At 37.6% G+C, this 16989-nt stretch overlaps 1 protein-coding gene across 4 annotated transcripts in view; it reads right to left on the bottom strand.

Annotated features, from left to right (window-relative positions):
* Positions 1-16989, bottom strand: part of sema4ba (sema domain, immunoglobulin domain (Ig), transmembrane domain (TM) and short cytoplasmic domain, (semaphorin) 4Ba) — a 109261-nt gene that overhangs the window by 14908 nt on the left and 77364 nt on the right. For all 4 annotated transcript variants that reach the window (XM_077517640.1, XM_077517639.1, XM_077517636.1 and 1 more), the window contains 6 exons: positions 5964-6124; positions 4661-4723; positions 3213-3311; positions 2219-2330; positions 2026-2142; positions 903-1060 (listed from right to left, as the gene is read on the bottom strand). In XM_077517640.1, the coding sequence (XP_077373766.1) occupies positions 903-1060; positions 2026-2142; positions 2219-2330; positions 3213-3311; positions 4661-4723; positions 5964-6124 (710 nt within the window). The remainder of the gene's footprint in view (positions 1-902; positions 1061-2025; positions 2143-2218; positions 2331-3212; positions 3312-4660; positions 4724-5963; positions 6125-16989) is intronic.

Consider the following 16989-nt stretch of genomic DNA (forward strand, 5'->3'; position numbering starts at 1 on the left):
CTGTAAAAAAAAATCAACCAAAATAATTTCGTCAACATTTTTCTGTCTCTAAAAAATAAATACAAATAATAATAATAAAAAAGAAAAGTGGTTAAAACTGTAAAAAACAAACAAACAATAATAATTGTTAAAAATTGTTAAAAATAATTTTGTCAACAAACATTTTTCTCTCTAAAAAATAAATTAAAAAAAAATAATAAAAAAAAAGTGGTTAAAACTGTAAAAAAAACATCAAGAATAATTTCGTCAACAAACATTTTTCTCTCTAAAAAAATAAATAAAAATAAATAAATAAATAAAAGCAGTAAAAATTGTAAAAAATAAAATAATCATCAACATTTTTCTCTCTAAAAAAAAATACATAAATAAATAAATAATAAATAAATAACTATTAAAAAAAGTGCTAACATGTATTTTTATGGTTGCATTGGCCATTCTAAAAATATACAATAATGACATCATTAAATTTGTTCAAATGTCCATACTAGTGGCCGGCGGTGCAATTACATAATCTTCCACTAGATGGCAGAAGGTGCATATTGAATTTGTTTGGTGGCGTGCCTGGGATTTTTTATTTTATTTTTGTATACATGCATGCGCTTTGGCTCAATAATGTTTGGGAAAACCCTGCACAAAAATCAATGAAAATGCAAACGGGTAATCGCACAAAATGAGGTTTTTGAGTGGATCCTTCAATTGAACGTCATCCAGTTGTGTCCTGTATGATTCACGTTGTTACAGCACATATTTTCTCTGTGATATATAGTGTGCGCACCTGTAATTACCCTAAAGACACCCTTGTGACACCCTCCTTATGTGAGTTGGAGATGTGAAGGAGGCCAAAAAAACAAACAAAAACAAGCTCCTTTATTTTGAGCGTCCGCCTTCAAGCGCGACCTCACCTTGCAGACGCGAGCGATCCGCGACACCACCGTGTTGTCAAAGAAGTCAAACTCCTTCCCCGCCTCGCTGAAGAAGAAGTAAATCTTGTCGTCGTCGCCCACCGGGTTGCCCTCGGGCAGGCTCTCCCGGATGTAGGCGGAGCCCACGAAGGCCGGATCTGAAAATGGAGGACGGATTCAGAGAAGCATTCTTTTTTTCTTTTTTTTTTCTTTGAGAGAAGCATTCATCAACTGCCTGCATAATTTATCTGGAATTTGCCACTAACATTCATGTATTATTATTATTATTATTATTATTATTATTGTCATTATTATTATTATTATTAGGGGTGTTAAAAATCGATTCGGCGATATATCGCGATACTACATCGCGCGGTTCTCGAATCGATTCAATAATCGGCAAAATCGATTTTTTTTTTTTTTTTTTTTTTTTTTTTTTTTTTTTTTTTAGGATTCACACCTTAAGCATGGAAGAATGTTATATGAACGGAACATTAAGCCTTAATATTTTATTTTAATGCTGTTCAAACATTAAACAAATTACAACCTCTATAAGACTGAAATTTCAGATAAATAAATCATACATTTTCATATAAATCTTACACTCTACAAGCTTACTGATTAGTATTTTCTAAATTTGAATGAAAAAAAATCGCAACAATCGACTTATAAATTCGTATCGGGATTAATCGGTACCGAATCGAATCGTGACCTGTGAATCGTGATACGAATCGAATCGTCAGGTACTCGGCAATTCACACCCCTAATTATTATTATAGATGTCCCGATCATGATTTTCAGATAATCGGAGATCTGGGCAAAGATACATTTTCTTTATTTTTACTTTATTGTCTTAAAAACAAAACAAAAACAAAACAAAAAAAAACCTTACATGAGTCATTCCACCAAATTTGAGTCGTTTGCCTCCACAGGAATTATTATTATTATTATTTTTGTTTTTTAAGGGCATAAAATTACATGAAAATACATTTTTATACCGTCATGGCTAAAGTTAATATAATTGCTAATCTTATGTTAGAAACCCATGAAGTGTCAATACAAAAAAATAAAAAATAAATCTGATATTAATCACACATCAATAACTTTAGAGCTTAAAAAAAACCTTGAAGCCAATTGAGGGAGTTTTCCGTCTTGAGAGCGCTTCCTTGGCTGAGACTCTTGTAGATGATGGGCTCGTTTCCCTGGAAATTGCTGACCGTGCCAGCGTACAGCTCTCCATCTGCGGCGTAAGAAAATAAAAAGAAAATCACTTTTCCAATCAATCCAAACCTTTCAATAAGCCAACGGAGACGTACCGGCCATGATGGCGGTGGACCTGTAGTGCGGGTTGAAAGGACAGCGGCTGCGTCCGTCCTCGGTGACGATCGCGCCCGACCGACTTGTGACGAAAGAGAAGGTGGCGGCGTTCTAGAAAACGCACACAACATCATTTATTGGTCTGTTTTTTGTGCCAATTTCTTGTTGGATTCTTCTCAAAGGCCATAAATGAAGACTGGCTCGATTCATCGTCTCAAATATGAGAGTAGAAGTACGGCTCAGTTGTACATTGACTTCAAAACGCAGCACGTTTGCATTTTGTCAAAATTGATTCAGGCCAATTTTGTTTCAATTTCATGTGCTAAAGAGCTTAACAGAATCATGATTGAAGTCATTTCCTATATTTACGTACACACATTGTTACTATTCAAACTACGCATAATAATAATAACTAACATACGTATAAGAAAGAATAAAACCTCTGTCTCGTCTTTGATTGTCACTATTTTGTTATTTTAATGTTGGTCATGATGTTGGTGCTCGGAGTGCCAAAGTTGTTGTTTTTTTTGTTTTTTTTTTAGGTGCTACTTTGTGTAAACGGTTTGTCATTGTGTTAAAAAAGTGTAACAGTTAACCTGCAAGTTACAAAAATAAATAAATAAATAAATAAATGAATAACAACCGTGAATAAAATAAATAAATATCCATTGACAAAAACAAAACAAAAAAACTAACAAAAAAATAATACTAAATAAAAACTACATTTAAATTACAAAATAAAAAAAGCATGATAACAATGAACCAGCAATTACAAAAATAAATAAATAAATAAATATTCATGAACAAAAACAAAGCAAAAATAAAATAAAAAATAAGACTAAATAAAAATGACATTTAAGCTACAAAATAAAAAAATTAAAAAAAAACATAACAATGAACCTGCAATTACAGAAGTAAATAAATAAATTAATGAATAAATATTCATTACTTTTGAGTGCAGCAGCACGGCAGACGAAGCGGCTCGACACTTACGACGTAAGCGCAGATGGGGCTGAAGGCGTACGTTCCGCACACGTACAGATGCGTGCCATTCGCTCGCAGAAGGATCTTGATGTAGTTGAAGCAATCCGTCTGGAAGGGACACACACAAACAAACGAAGAATACATTTTGACCACAGTGTCACGACTTGATGTCAAGCGCAGGTATTGTGGCGGCGTGGCTGCGACGGAGCGCCTCGTTGTCAGCTGCGAGTGTGCGGAGCTCGCGCAGAGAAAGGTGGGCCGATTGGCAGTTGACAGAAACGCCGTTTCAGCACATTCAGAGGACAAGAGCGGAAATGAGATCGCAATTTGAAAGTGGTCATTTGATTTCATGTGTTAAGTTAATTTGTTTTAATTATTCTTTTTTTTTTTGTTAATTAGGGGCAGATGTAAATTTTACTTCTTTCTACCCCTTTTTCTTTATTTTCTTAAGAATTAAATAATTAAAGGAGGCTGACGCTTTGGCTAGCTAGCATGTCGCACATTGGCCAACATGCTAACACGGCTAACAAGTCTGAACAAGTCATTTAGCATCTACTGGCTTTATTTTGCATTTCAAAACTAATTTGTTTAACTTTTGGTTTACACGGAGTGCCCATTTAATGACAGTGAAACAAAAAGCACCATTTGTTTTTGTTTTTTGTCAGTGTTGAAGCTGACGCTTTGGCTAGCTAGCATGTCGCACACTGGCCAACATGCTAACACGGCTAACAAGTCTGAACAAGTCATTTAGCATCTACTGGTTTTATTTTGCATTTCAAAACTAATTTGTTCAGCTTTTGGTTTACACAGAGTGGCCAATTAATGACAGTGAAATAAAAAGCACCATTTTTTTTTTTTTGTCAATGTTGAGGCTGATGCTTTGGATAGTTAGCATGTGGCATTAGCGGCTAACTCTGCGGCTAACACTGCTGTTTGTGTTGGAGGAGCTGAATAACCTTTAAAAAATAAACAAATCATATTTTTTTGTCACTTAGTACTCCTAACAACTAACAACAAAAGATTCTTGTATAACGATTGTTGAAAAGCAAGTTTAGCTACCAATTATCCTTATCGTGTTTCGGTTGAAGGCTACAACGTGACTCCCTCTCGTGTCCTCTGATATTATATTGCTCATGAACAGTTCAAGGAAGTCTGCCACAAAAAAACACAATAAATGCCCCACCGTCCCCATAATTACAAAAGATGCCATTAACGATGCATTCTATTGAATTTGATGACCAAACATTCCAAACCGCACAACATTCGGCATCATTTGAATGACAGTCGAGCAACGCAGCACCTCCTGGCGTTGACAGCTTCACAATAACAAAACGTAGAACAAAGCACAAGGCCAGCATGTACACTTTAACATGCTGCAGATGGTGGATTAAAAAAATAAAATCAAATATTGCGCTCAAACGGAAAGTTACAACTTGACAGGAAATTGGGCGACTCACTTGCAGGTCTTTTCCCTTGAAACTGCACTCGGCTCGCTTCTTGTCCGGAGTTTTCCACGTGAGCTGGAAAGACAGTTTGACGCAAGTCAAACGGGGCTTTTGATTCTCGGGAGATTCGATTAGAAATGCGTCGCAGGGTTCATAACGAAGCGTGCATGGGAATTAATGGAAACTCGTGGGAGTTCATGGCAATAAATTGGGAGGAATATACAAATTCCCAATTTAAAACGTTGTGAAAAAGGAGCATCATCTTGGCTACGGTTTATAAAGGTACATTTCGTTAAATTAGAAAATAATGTCAGTTAGTTCAATCAAAAGTGAAGCTCGTAGTGCATATTATATAAATTAGTAGTTCTTTTACTAAGCTTTACAAAGTGTTTGATTTAAAAAAAAAATACATTTAATTGTGAGCTAATTTAACATTATGCACTGTTTGAACATAAAAAATAAAAATATCTAAAAAATATATAAATAAAAAAATATGTATATACTACAGATAGTTACATTCAAATGTACTGCACATAAGTTGAATAGAATTATTTTTTTTTTAAACTGTTCTAAAAAAATTAAATGCAAATGCATTTAATAGTGACATAAAGCGAAACTGTATTGAACACTATTGTACTAAATTTAAAACAAAATTCAAGCCAACGTACCATTAGTATTAAAATTTTAATATTTTATAAGAAACAATCAAATCAACTTTTAATACGGAAACTAGAGATGTAGCGATATCTAAACAAAACGATATTGCGACATTGTGCGGAGGTCGGCGATACAAAAAAGGTAAATGTAAAAAAAAAAAAAAAGGGCTCATACTAAAAAAAAAAGAAAAGAAAAGAAAATTACTAATAACACTTAATATTGAGGCACTTACTTGCTAATGCAAGCACACATTTGAGTTCCTCCACATATTGACTCAGTTTATATACATATAAGGGCCAAAACATGCCTTGTAAAAATTAAATTGCACTAAAAGAAATTGCCACCAGTGTGCTAGAACTGCACAAATTGAAATCAACCTGACTTTTTTTTTTTTTTTTTAACAGATGTTGCTTTTAATTATCGTGACATAATGACAACGATATATTGTGACAGTTTTAATATCGCAATATCACCATAATTGCCGTTATCGTCTCATCCGTAACGGAAACTAGTTTGAAATAATCCAATCAATCTTCTTGTATTAAAGTTTAAAACATAAAAAACACAATCATAAACGGAGAACAAATTCAAACAAAAAAACATACAATAAATGCTGCTATTCATGCTACGTTTTTTTTTTTTTTCCCCGCCCGCTTACGTTTCGTTGCAGCTGCGGCGCGCCGACGTCCGAGAGGTTGAGAGCAAAGAGAATCTCGCGGGCGCCCACGTACAGCGTGTCGTCCTCTCGGCTGAGCAGCAGCGACGTGAAGTTGAAGACGCCGCCCGCCGAGAAACGTCTGCACGCTCTCTCCTTCGCATCTGCCGAGGATCAACAAAGTTAGCAAGCGATTCCCCAGAGACTCGCGTCTCTTCCCGGAATCGGAGCAAACTTTTTATTGCTATCGGGGGGAAATCACATTTTCCTTCAGCTGGGAAGGGAAAGTTGAGCCGATATTTTTGTGCCGCTCTATATATAGACCGAGTCCAGTTTTGTTTGTAAACAATTTGTACCAGGTTATGTCAGGGGGCAGCCATTTTGCATTGAAAATGACATCACAAGTGCCTCAGCTACACTCTAAAAAGAGAATTGTTGAACCAACTAAACATTACCAATTGAATTGTTGACTAACTTTAAACAAAAACGCATCAATTGGTAACACACTTCCTGTTGATTTTAGGCAACGTCCAGGTCACTTTCTGTTGCAATCAGGTCACTTCTGGGTCACTTCCTGTTGAAATCAGTTTCACTTCCTGTTGATTTTAGGCAACTTCCAGGTCACTTCCTGTTGAAATCGGACCACTTCCTGTTGAAATCGGGTCACTTCCTGTTGAAATCAGGTCACTTCCTGTTGATTTTAGGCAACGTCCAGGTCACTTCCTGTTGAAATCAGGTCACTTCCTGTTGATTTTAAGCAACGTCCAGGTCACTTCCTGTTGAAATCAGGTCACTTCCTGTTGATTTTAGGCAACGTCCAGGTCACTTCCTGTTGAAATCAGGTCACTTCCTGTTGATTTTAGGCAACGTCCAGGTCACTTTCTGTTGAAATCAGGTCACTTCTGGGTCACTTCCTGTTGAAATCAGTTCACTTCCTGTTTATTTTAGGCAACTTCCAGGCCACTTCCTATTGAAATTAGGTAACTTCCTGTTGAAATCGGGTCACTTCCTGTTGAAATTGGGTCACTTCCTGTTGAAATCAGGTCACTTCCTGTTGATTTTAGGCAACGTCCAGGTCACTTCCTGTTGAAATCAGGTCACTTCGCGCACTCTTTGAACCCGCACTGGAGGAAGAGCTTACATTCCTTATAAAAAAAAATTAGACACCAAGTTAACGATGGGAAAAATTGCAACAAAATGAGCTAAAAATCATATCGGTCGGTTAATGTACGTGCGCGCAGCGTGGCTTGGAAAAAGGTCCTCAACTTTTTTGTGGATATTTTCCCCCCTTCTCCATTCATTCCTATGGGACTTTTTGGTGGGGTTTTTGGGGAATTGCGTCGCCATGGTAACTTGGAATTCTGAAAAAAATAACTACAAAAAAATTCCCCGCTGAGTCAGATTGAGCCACATCTTTTGATACCACATTTGAGAACTTTTTTTTTTTTTTTTTTTTTTTTTTTTTTACTCCCTTATGATGAAAGTCCGCAAAGGCACGATTCACAAACGTCTATGAAAGATCATCCAAAGCGATTATCATGCGGTGTGGTGAGAGTGATTATTTTCCTCGTCGATCTGTTCAGAAGACAATCACGGAATTTTACCACAGAAAATCCTTAAGTTGGGTGAAAGCAGGCGACCATTTGAAACTCAGTTCGCGCACTAAAGCCGTCTGTAAAACTTTGACATATTTAACATAAAACATTGCCCATAAATAATAATCACACTTCTGCACACAATCCGTCCTTTGATACATACCTAAAATACAGTGAGAGCCGCTTATTAAAATAAAAAATAAAAAGAAATTGCAATATGCGAGCCAACTAATACAAGAAGTCAAACAAAGTCGGTCTGTTTTTTTTTTTTTTTTTCGTAACTGTAACTCAATTCTGGCAGATTTACATGTCCGAAAACAAACGACACTTGTGGCAATAATGACAAGAACAACAACTTTGCCGGCAAATCAAACAGACGATGAAGTGAACTCAGTCAACCAGGTACAAAAAGTCTCTCTCGTCATCATCATTACAAAACGTAAATTCAGTTCCGGTATTGCAAAGTGATGAGGAAAAAAACAAAAAATAAAACAACAACAACAACGAGGGGCCACTAATTGAGGATCGTTAAAGAGACGCAACATTTAATACGTTGAGGAAAGATAAATCATCCGGCACGCACGGACGCTCTGGCCAAAGCGTAAATCGTTTGAGGGGGTCATTAAAGTGTTTAATGGCGTACTTAACAAAAGCAGGTTTTGGCCAGTGGGACGTTTAAAGACGTGACAGGTCCATCAAATGAGATGATAAACGTTTCAAAATCAAAGGCAGTCATCCGGTAAACACATGGTCACGATACGATAATTAGCACGATATTGTGTTGGGGATATATAAAAAAAGATCACAATATTGTAAAAAAAAAAACAAAAAAAACCCAAAACAAAACTAAAATTAATAACTATTTATTTATTTCGTCATTTATTTATTTTTAATTTTATTATTATTATTCAAATGAGGGGGCGGTCCTAAGCGTGTCTTGGGTTTAACGACGCCGTTGCAAAATGCAATTATGCCATCTAGTGGCAGAAAAATGACCTCAACACAAATCAATATCACACCTTTTTTTTTTTTTTTTTTTACAATACAGTACATCTTTGTAATTTTAACTCAACTTTATGAACTATTATGAAATTACTGTATCAATTACTAAAAGACACAGCCATATTTCTATTAGTTTAATTTTTTGTCACTTTTATGTTGAGAGTATGAAAACTCAGAAATAATATTTCATTCTACATTTAGAACAGATAAAATTTGCGATTAATCGTGAGTTAACTATTGAAGTCATGCGATTAATTACGATGACAAATTTTCTTGTTATTAACTAAAGCAATAATACTGCTTATCAGATTGACGAATGATTACATTTGTTATGAAGAGTTACCGGTGGGAATGTAACGTACATTTGATTTTCAGTTCAATTGTCGTTTCCCGGTTTTTAATCTTGTCAATCGTCTCATCCTATTTTTTGCAACGCAAGCTTACAAGCTGATGACAGTTTTTTTTGTTTTTTTTTGTACTTGAACTCCTCCTAACCTTCCTCCTCGCACTCTCAAGAAAACTAGCGCCGCTCGCCTCCCTGACCTGAAGTCTCTCGGGGACGTCCCGGAACGAGGCAAACGGACACGGCGAGGCACTTAAGAGGAAAACGTTGAACGAAGGTTGTCGAAAGGCCGTCGCGACTCCGCGACAACAAAACGCTGCTGATAAAAACACAAACAAATGCAAACGCGTTTTCAGGGTACGCATTTTGCAACTTGCTGTCGACTGAAAATGACATCACAAGTGCTCAGGTTAATGACCAATCACATCTCAGCTTGTGAATGTCACATGACCAAACCTAGAAAACAGGTGAGCTGTGATTGGTTACCTGAGCCCTGTGATGTCATTTGCAGTCGACAGCAAGTTGCAAAATGTGTTTTTAAAGGTACTAATTGCACGTGAAAAATAATGAAAGTATCAAATTAATTATAGGCAAAATATTAACTTTTTATTGCTAAATAAGTGAAGTATCCCTTTAACAAAATATTTACTTTCTTAGGAAATATATTTAAACAAATACTTTATCATATACTGTTCAGAAACTCCAAATACAGAATATAACTAAAAAAAATGCAAGCTTCATCGCTTCAGTTCAAGGTTCTAGGTCACTTCCTGTTGAAATCAGGTCACTTCCTGTTGATTTTAGGCCAATTCCGGGTCACTTCCTGTTACTGTTCAGAAACTCCAAATACAAAATGTAACTAAAAAATGCAAGCTTCATCGCTTCAGTTCTAGGTTCTAGGTCACTTCCTGTTGACAGAGGTCACTTCCTGTTGATTTTAGGCCACTTCCGGGTCACTTCCTGTTGAAACAAGTCACTTCCTGTTACTGTTCAGAAACTCCAAATACAAAATATAACTAACAAAAATGCTAGCTTCATCGCTTCAGTCCTAGATTCTAGGTCACTTCCTGTTGAAATCAGGTCACTTGCTGTTGATTTTAGGTAACTTCCGGGTCACTTCCTGTTGAAACAAGTCACTTCCTGTTACTGTTCAGAAACTCAAAATACAAAATGTAACTAAAAAATGCTAGCTTCATTGCTTCAAAACCTAGGTTCTAGGTCACTTCCTGTTGAAATCAGGTCACTTCCTGTTGATTTTAGGTCACTTCCGGGTCACTTCCTGTTGAAACAAGTCACTTCCTGTTACTGTTCAGAAACTCAAAATACAAAATGTAACTAAAAAATGCTAGCTTCATTGCTTCAGTTCTAGGTTCTAGGTCACTTCCTGTTGAAATCAGGTCACTTCCTGTTGATTTTAGGCCACTTCCGGGTCACTTCCAGTTGAAACAAGTCACTTCCTGTTACTGTTAAGAAACTCCAAATACAAAATGTAACTAAAAAATGCCAGCTTCATCGCTTCAGTTCTAGGTTCTCGGTCACTTCCTGTTGAAATCAGGTCACTTCCTGTTGATTTTAGGCCACTTCCTGTTGATTTTAGGCCACTTCCAAGTCACTTCCAGTTGAAACAAGTCACTTCCTGTTACTGGTCAGACTGTTTGACCAAACCGCAACCGTGCAGAAAAGAACCGAACGAAACGAAACTACTAGATCGATATTTGAGTTCCAGTATCGTTCCGATATCGATACAGACTTGGTATCGATAATATCGATATTTGGATCGATCCGCCCACCTCTACTTTCTTCCCGTTTTTTGGAAGCCGGTTTCCAGCGTAATTAAAAAGGTTGAAACGTGCCCTCCGGACAAAAAAAAAAAAAAAAAAAGGAGTCAAAGAGTCGTTTGTCCTTTAGTGACAGAGCACTTAAGCGCTTTCTTTTGTACGACGAGCTCGAACGGGCCGATTCGATCGGCGCCCTCCCTCCCCTTTATCGCGTCTCGCAGCTGCCAGTGCAAAAAAAGATCAGCAGGTTCATTCAACGTAACGACATTATTGTCACCAGAGAATATCACGGCCGGTTTATTATCATCCCGACACGATTTCCCGTCACAAGAACCGCAATGGACTCAAAAAAGATGATGTCATTTTCAGTCGGTAAGTTCAGTGGGCATGAATTTGTCATGAGAGGTCATCTTTGATGGATGTTATATAGGAGGAGAAATTGTGTGAGTAATACGTCGGTAAGTGAGTTATTCATTTAGCTGGAAAATGACACGCGGGACTGCAAGAAATAGCGCTTTTAAAAGTATGTCGTCAAAGTTGCCCGCAATAAAAGGCGACTCGGAAATGTACGTTGTTGAAGGGATCAGGGCAGGGCTGGCTTTAAAAAAAAAAAAAAGAAAGAATACTCAATATCTAATCGATTTTCCTTTTGAAAGCCACAAATCGATTCTTTTAATATCTTTTAATATCTCTTCTTTCTCCATAAATTAACAAGAAAATAGAATTTTAACGGCCCAATTTTTTTTGTATCTTACCGTTTTCTTTCTTCAAAATTGTTTTAATTTATATTTGCAATTTCTTTTTTTAAATTATAATTATGGAAACATTTTCAAATCATCCATGCTGATGTCAATGTTTATTTTATTTTCCTAAAAGAAATTCTAATAATGGATTGCTAAATAAATATTTCATTAAAGGGATACTTGACTTATTGAACAATTTTCAGCAGTGTAAAGTGAATATTTTGTGCAAAATGAATTGGACAACTTCATTATCTTTCATGTACAATGAATATCTTTAAAAAGTATTTTTCTACTTGCTGTCGACTGATGATGACATCACCTGTGCTGAGGAAGACCGGCCAATCAGGGCTCACCTGTTTTCTGGGTTTGGTCAGTAAGCTGAGCCATGATTGGTCGTGACCTACTTCCTCAGCGCAGGTGATGTCATCAGCAGTCGACGGCAAGTAGAAAAATCACTTTTTAAAGGTATTAATTGTACATGAAAGATAATGAAACTACCACTATTAATTTTAGACAAAATATTAACTTTTTACTGCTGAAAATGGCTCAACGAGTCAAGTTTCCCTTTAGTAAACAAGTAAACAATTTAAAGGGATACTTTACTTATTTAGCCATTTTTGTCAGTCAAACATGAATTTTTTTTTATAAATAAATTTGATATTTTCATCATTTTTCACCTGTTTTCTTGGTTTGGTCATGTGACATTCACAAGCTGAGCTGTGATTGGTTACTGAGCCCTTTGTGATGTCATTTTCAGTCGACAGCAATTTGCAAAATGTGTTTTTAAAAGGTACTAATTGTACGTGGAAAAATAATGAAAGTATCAAATTAATTGTAATTCTAATTTCTGCTATAATGGGCTAAATAAGTGAAGTATCCCTTTAACTAGTTACTGACACTGCAAAATGTAATTCTGAATTTAATGTCCTTGACATTAAAAGAAGAATTGACGTTCCATAATTAATACTGGATTGAACTGAAGTGAATCGAATCGAATCAGAAAAACATGAAATCTTGTGACTCGAATTTGAATCGATCGAGGACATTTGAATCGATAACCCAGACCTGCAAATCTGGGCAGGTCAGCAAACCAGTCAGAATCTGGTCGGTCCGGTGGCATCGAGACACAAAACCGGAACAAAACCGGGTCAATACGTCGAGAGACGTGATCGGAGATGTTGGAGCGTCAAAACAACAAAATTCGAAGCTCAACTTATCGGCAGATTTGCGGTGCATGTTTGGGTTTGCTTACTCGTCGGGCTGAATCTCATTAGCCGGCTAACGGTGTAAACAACTTCAGGAAACAGAGGTTGGAAAGCCATATTGGAAAAATTAAACGCAAACTCAGGAAACGGCAAGAAAATGGCCGTCATTAAAGTAAAGTAACAGCGAGGACTTTTTTTTTTTTTTACAAGTTTGGTGGCTACGGTTGTAAAATGTTTCAGGGGATGCGAATAATAAGGAAACTAGTAGTAGCTAGCAACCCAGTTGAGTTTAAAGTTAGGGATGTAATGATATCCAAACATCACGATACGATATTATCGTAAGATATTGTTTAAAAAAAAAAATTAAAAAAAGTTCATACTAAAAAAAAAAGCACAATATTGTGCTTTTTAACAGCAATACTTAAAAAAAAAAAAATTACATTTAAAAAAAAACAAACAGCAATGCATATAAATCAGCTACAATCTCTAATAACAATATGGAGGCACTTACTTGCGAATGCAAGCACACGATTCATCTGAAAATCAGCGTAGATTTTACACATAGAAGGCCAAAACATCTCTAATGAAAATTAAATTGCACTAATAAACTAGCCACTAGAGGGTGCTAGAACTGCACAACATGACCACGTGGCAGTTTATTGTGGCAGTTTGATCATATTTCAAAGTGTCTTTCATTTGGCGCAGCGTGAACAATTTGGTCATGAGTCGACGCAAATCGGTGGCACGGAGACGGGAAGGGCAGTTGACACTTGATCAAAACATTTCCATAGAGTAGCGACAGTAGCGTCTGTGTTATGCTGCCATGTCTTGGAAAAGATTTTCTACGTACTGCCCAAAAGTGGTTTTGTTCCCGCACGAATATAGACCACTTAAGGTCATTAAGATTCTTGTCTCCTTTTTATTTATTTATTTTTTTGCAAACCGTTGTGCCATCAAATTGATTTATTGTTGGCAGCGAGAGGGCTTTTTGACACTGACAGGTCAAAAAAAATGAACCATTTTTGACATTTGACAGCAATAAAAATTCCTTTAAATGTCATTCCCTGAAATGTGATGACTGTTGAAAATACAGAAAAATGAGCCCATCTACAAATGTCATTCTTTTCAACAGATGCTACAAAGTTTGCACTACGGCCGTTCCCCATTAAATTTGATCTGTGTCTAACGAAAGCGGTTTCGAGGTGAGCAAGTGTGTTAAATCGAGGAAAATGTGGGACTCTTCAAAGTGTCAAAAAATGAGACGGTTGTAAGAGTGTTTAAGAGGCAGCTTGAAACTTGAAACATGGTGAAGCAGCATTTAGCTGTTATGCTGCATTCAAGTCAAGTCAAGTTTACTTATATAGCCCTTAATCACACAAAAGTCTCAAACCGCTTAAGAAGGATCATACAAACTAAATACGACACTGACAATAGCTTTTGGTTTTTTTGTTGTTTTTTTTTTTAAATAAAAAAATAATAGTTTAAAATGTATTAAAAGAAACATTTTCCTGAAATTTTGATTAAATGATTTGCTGTTGACAACTTGATATAGACAATTATCAGAAAACTATGAGTCAAAATTGATCCTGAACGAAAAGTACGTCAAAAGGTTTAGGAGCAATTTGCAGGGAAATACGGAAGAAAAAAAAAAAAAAAAAGGAAGCGAAAAGGTTAACGTGCTGCTGAGGAAGCAAACAAGGGCCGACCTCAGATTGAGCCCGATAATGTAAAGCAGCTGCCGGATCTCGTGGAACTCGCCGTGACCCTTCCTTGGCCTGGCTGTGAACGCGACGGAGAGGCAGCAAGAACCTACGCGAGCCGATGACCCGGCCAGTTCCAACAGGAGCGCAGCATTCCGGGCCTGACTGACCCGGCCCGCCGCCACGCTGCGCATGTACAGTAACGAGTCAAGACGCGCACAAGCAATCCATGTGAAAAGTGATGAGCCGAGTGTTTTTATAGGCTCGACTGAGCGCGACGTATTTGTGCGTCTCCCAACACTGGGACGGTGTTAATGTTGTGCACTGATGTTACAAACAAATACCTTGCTAATAGTAAGATTCTGAGTGAGTTGATTTTTGTGAAAAAATGCATAAAATTACTTGTTACGGTTTGTCGGTTTGCTATTCAGCAGTTTTGTGCTGAACTTGAATTGTCATTTTTATGCACTGGGAGGAAAATAAATCATAGCAATTTGGAAATTGCACCTAAAATAAATAAATACACAAATAATAAGTAATAATAATAATAATAATAACAGTATTTTTGTCATCCATCTAGTTTGGAAGTGTGTGGTCATATGTGGGGCCCCCCCACTAGTGATGATGAAAAATTGTGACCCCCCCTCCAGCATTTAGGTTGCTAGCGAACTACATAGATAGGTAGATCGATAACTACGCTAGCTAGCTAGCTAGAGAGAGATAGCTAGAGAGAGATAGCCAGCTAGCTAGCTAGCGAGATAGCCAGCTAACTAGCTTTCTAGACCGATAGCCAGCTAACTAGCTGGCTAGAGAGATTCAAGTCAAGTCAAGTTTATTTAATAGCCCTTAATCACAGAAAAGTCTCAAAGAGTTTCACATGCCCACAGTTGACAAATAGTAATAGTAGTACGACATGCCCTGATCAAACCACAAAAGGGCAAGGAAAAACTAACAAAACAAAAACCATCAGGGGAAAAAAAATAAGAAACCTTGAGAAGGGATAGTCAGAGATACAGATAGTCAGCTAGCTAGCTAGCTAGCTAGCTAAAGAGATGCAGCTAGCTAGCTAGCTAAAGAGATAGCCCGGTAGCTAGCTAAAGAGAGATAGCCCGCTAGCTAGCTAGCTAGCTAAAGAGATAGCCCGCTGGATAGATAGATAGATAGATAAAGACATTATGTGTCGTGAACAAGATTCTTGCACTACGCGTCATCACCAGCGTATCGAATTGCCGTTATCTCACTTGGCAGCGCTGTCGTTTTGAATTTCTCACGACCGGTTGGTTCAACCCATTGAGACGAGACAATTTTTTTGTTTTTTTTTAATAATGAATGAAACCGCGTTCCCAGTGAGACTTCAAAATTGAAACCACCCACACACACACACACACGAGACGTCTTTTAAGATGCACGTTTGGAGGGACGTTTCACACAAAATCTGGTCGGCATTTAAAGCCCGCAAACTGTAGTGGGAGAAAAGCAGATGCAGGCTTTTTTTTTTTTTTTTTTTACTCATTGAACCCATCCGCTGTGTTCATAATTAGAAGCAGACAAGCGTTCAAACCATAACACACAAATCGCCATTCATTATTAATGGTAGATTAGCCTCCTTATTAAGGCTAAGGCGGGAACCGGGGGACAGATAGAAGAGAGAGAGAGGGGGGAGTTGGGGGGGGGGGATCGAGTGTGCAAAAACGTTACCAGATGCCAAGCAGCCACCTACACTAGCCAGGCTTCCGGCGGACGCAACTCAAGGCAAGCAATGAGGGCAACAGACGCCGTTTCCGAGTCGAGGGGTCCCCACGGGCTCGCTACTCTTTGATACCGTAAACACAAAGTGCAAGCGGCAACCTGGGAACGAAACGTCTGCGCATGTTGCGCCGACATGTTTTATGTTTCCCCCACGATCGAAATACACCTGACGGCCAGGCTTTCGTTTTTACTGCGCGAGCCATCAGGTGGCAGCGAACGCGTCACCGTGTTAGCATAACCGCTCGTAAAATGGATCATTGTTGGGTTTTATGCAGTGGTGGCAAGTCATGTTGTTACTGTTGCACATCTGATGAGAGTCCAGCCCTTAAGACTTCTACGAACTTTTATTTCATCTTACTGATAGCGCCACCTACTGGCAATTTTTTTTTTCTTACGAATTTTCTTTAACGTTTTTCTCCAACCACGTTAACTGGACCTACCTCATATTTGCTCAGAAGAGGGTTTCGGCCTTCATGATTTCGAAGTTTGTGAGTTTTCGTGAATCGCTGTGGGCGTGGCTAAGCGCTGAGAAACAACGCCAATTTTGAGGGCCTAAACTGGCACAGAAACACGTGAAACTTGGCACACTCATCTGGCCTGGCAAAATGAGCAATATTTTATCGTGGATTGTGCTATTTTTACAAAAATGACTCAATAGCGCCCCCCCCCCTAGAAATTTTTAACGAAGCAGCCCCGGTTGTACGTTTAAGCAAGATCTTCGGAAATTTTTAGGTGTATGAGGGAGCCCAAGACTTACAAAAAAAGTCTCTGGGACCCATATGCTAAAATAAACAGGAAATTAGTTACGAATTTTTTAATATCCCATTTTATGCTAAAAATGGCATTTGACTCAGTTCAAATTAAATGAAACAAAAATGTTTGGAGATGGTCAAAGTAAGGGGGGGGGGGGGGGG

This window comes from Festucalex cinctus, chromosome 3 (assembly GCF_051991245.1).
Source record: "Festucalex cinctus isolate MCC-2025b chromosome 3, RoL_Fcin_1.0, whole genome shotgun sequence".
NCBI lineage: Eukaryota > Metazoa > Chordata > Actinopteri > Syngnathiformes > Syngnathidae > Festucalex > Festucalex cinctus.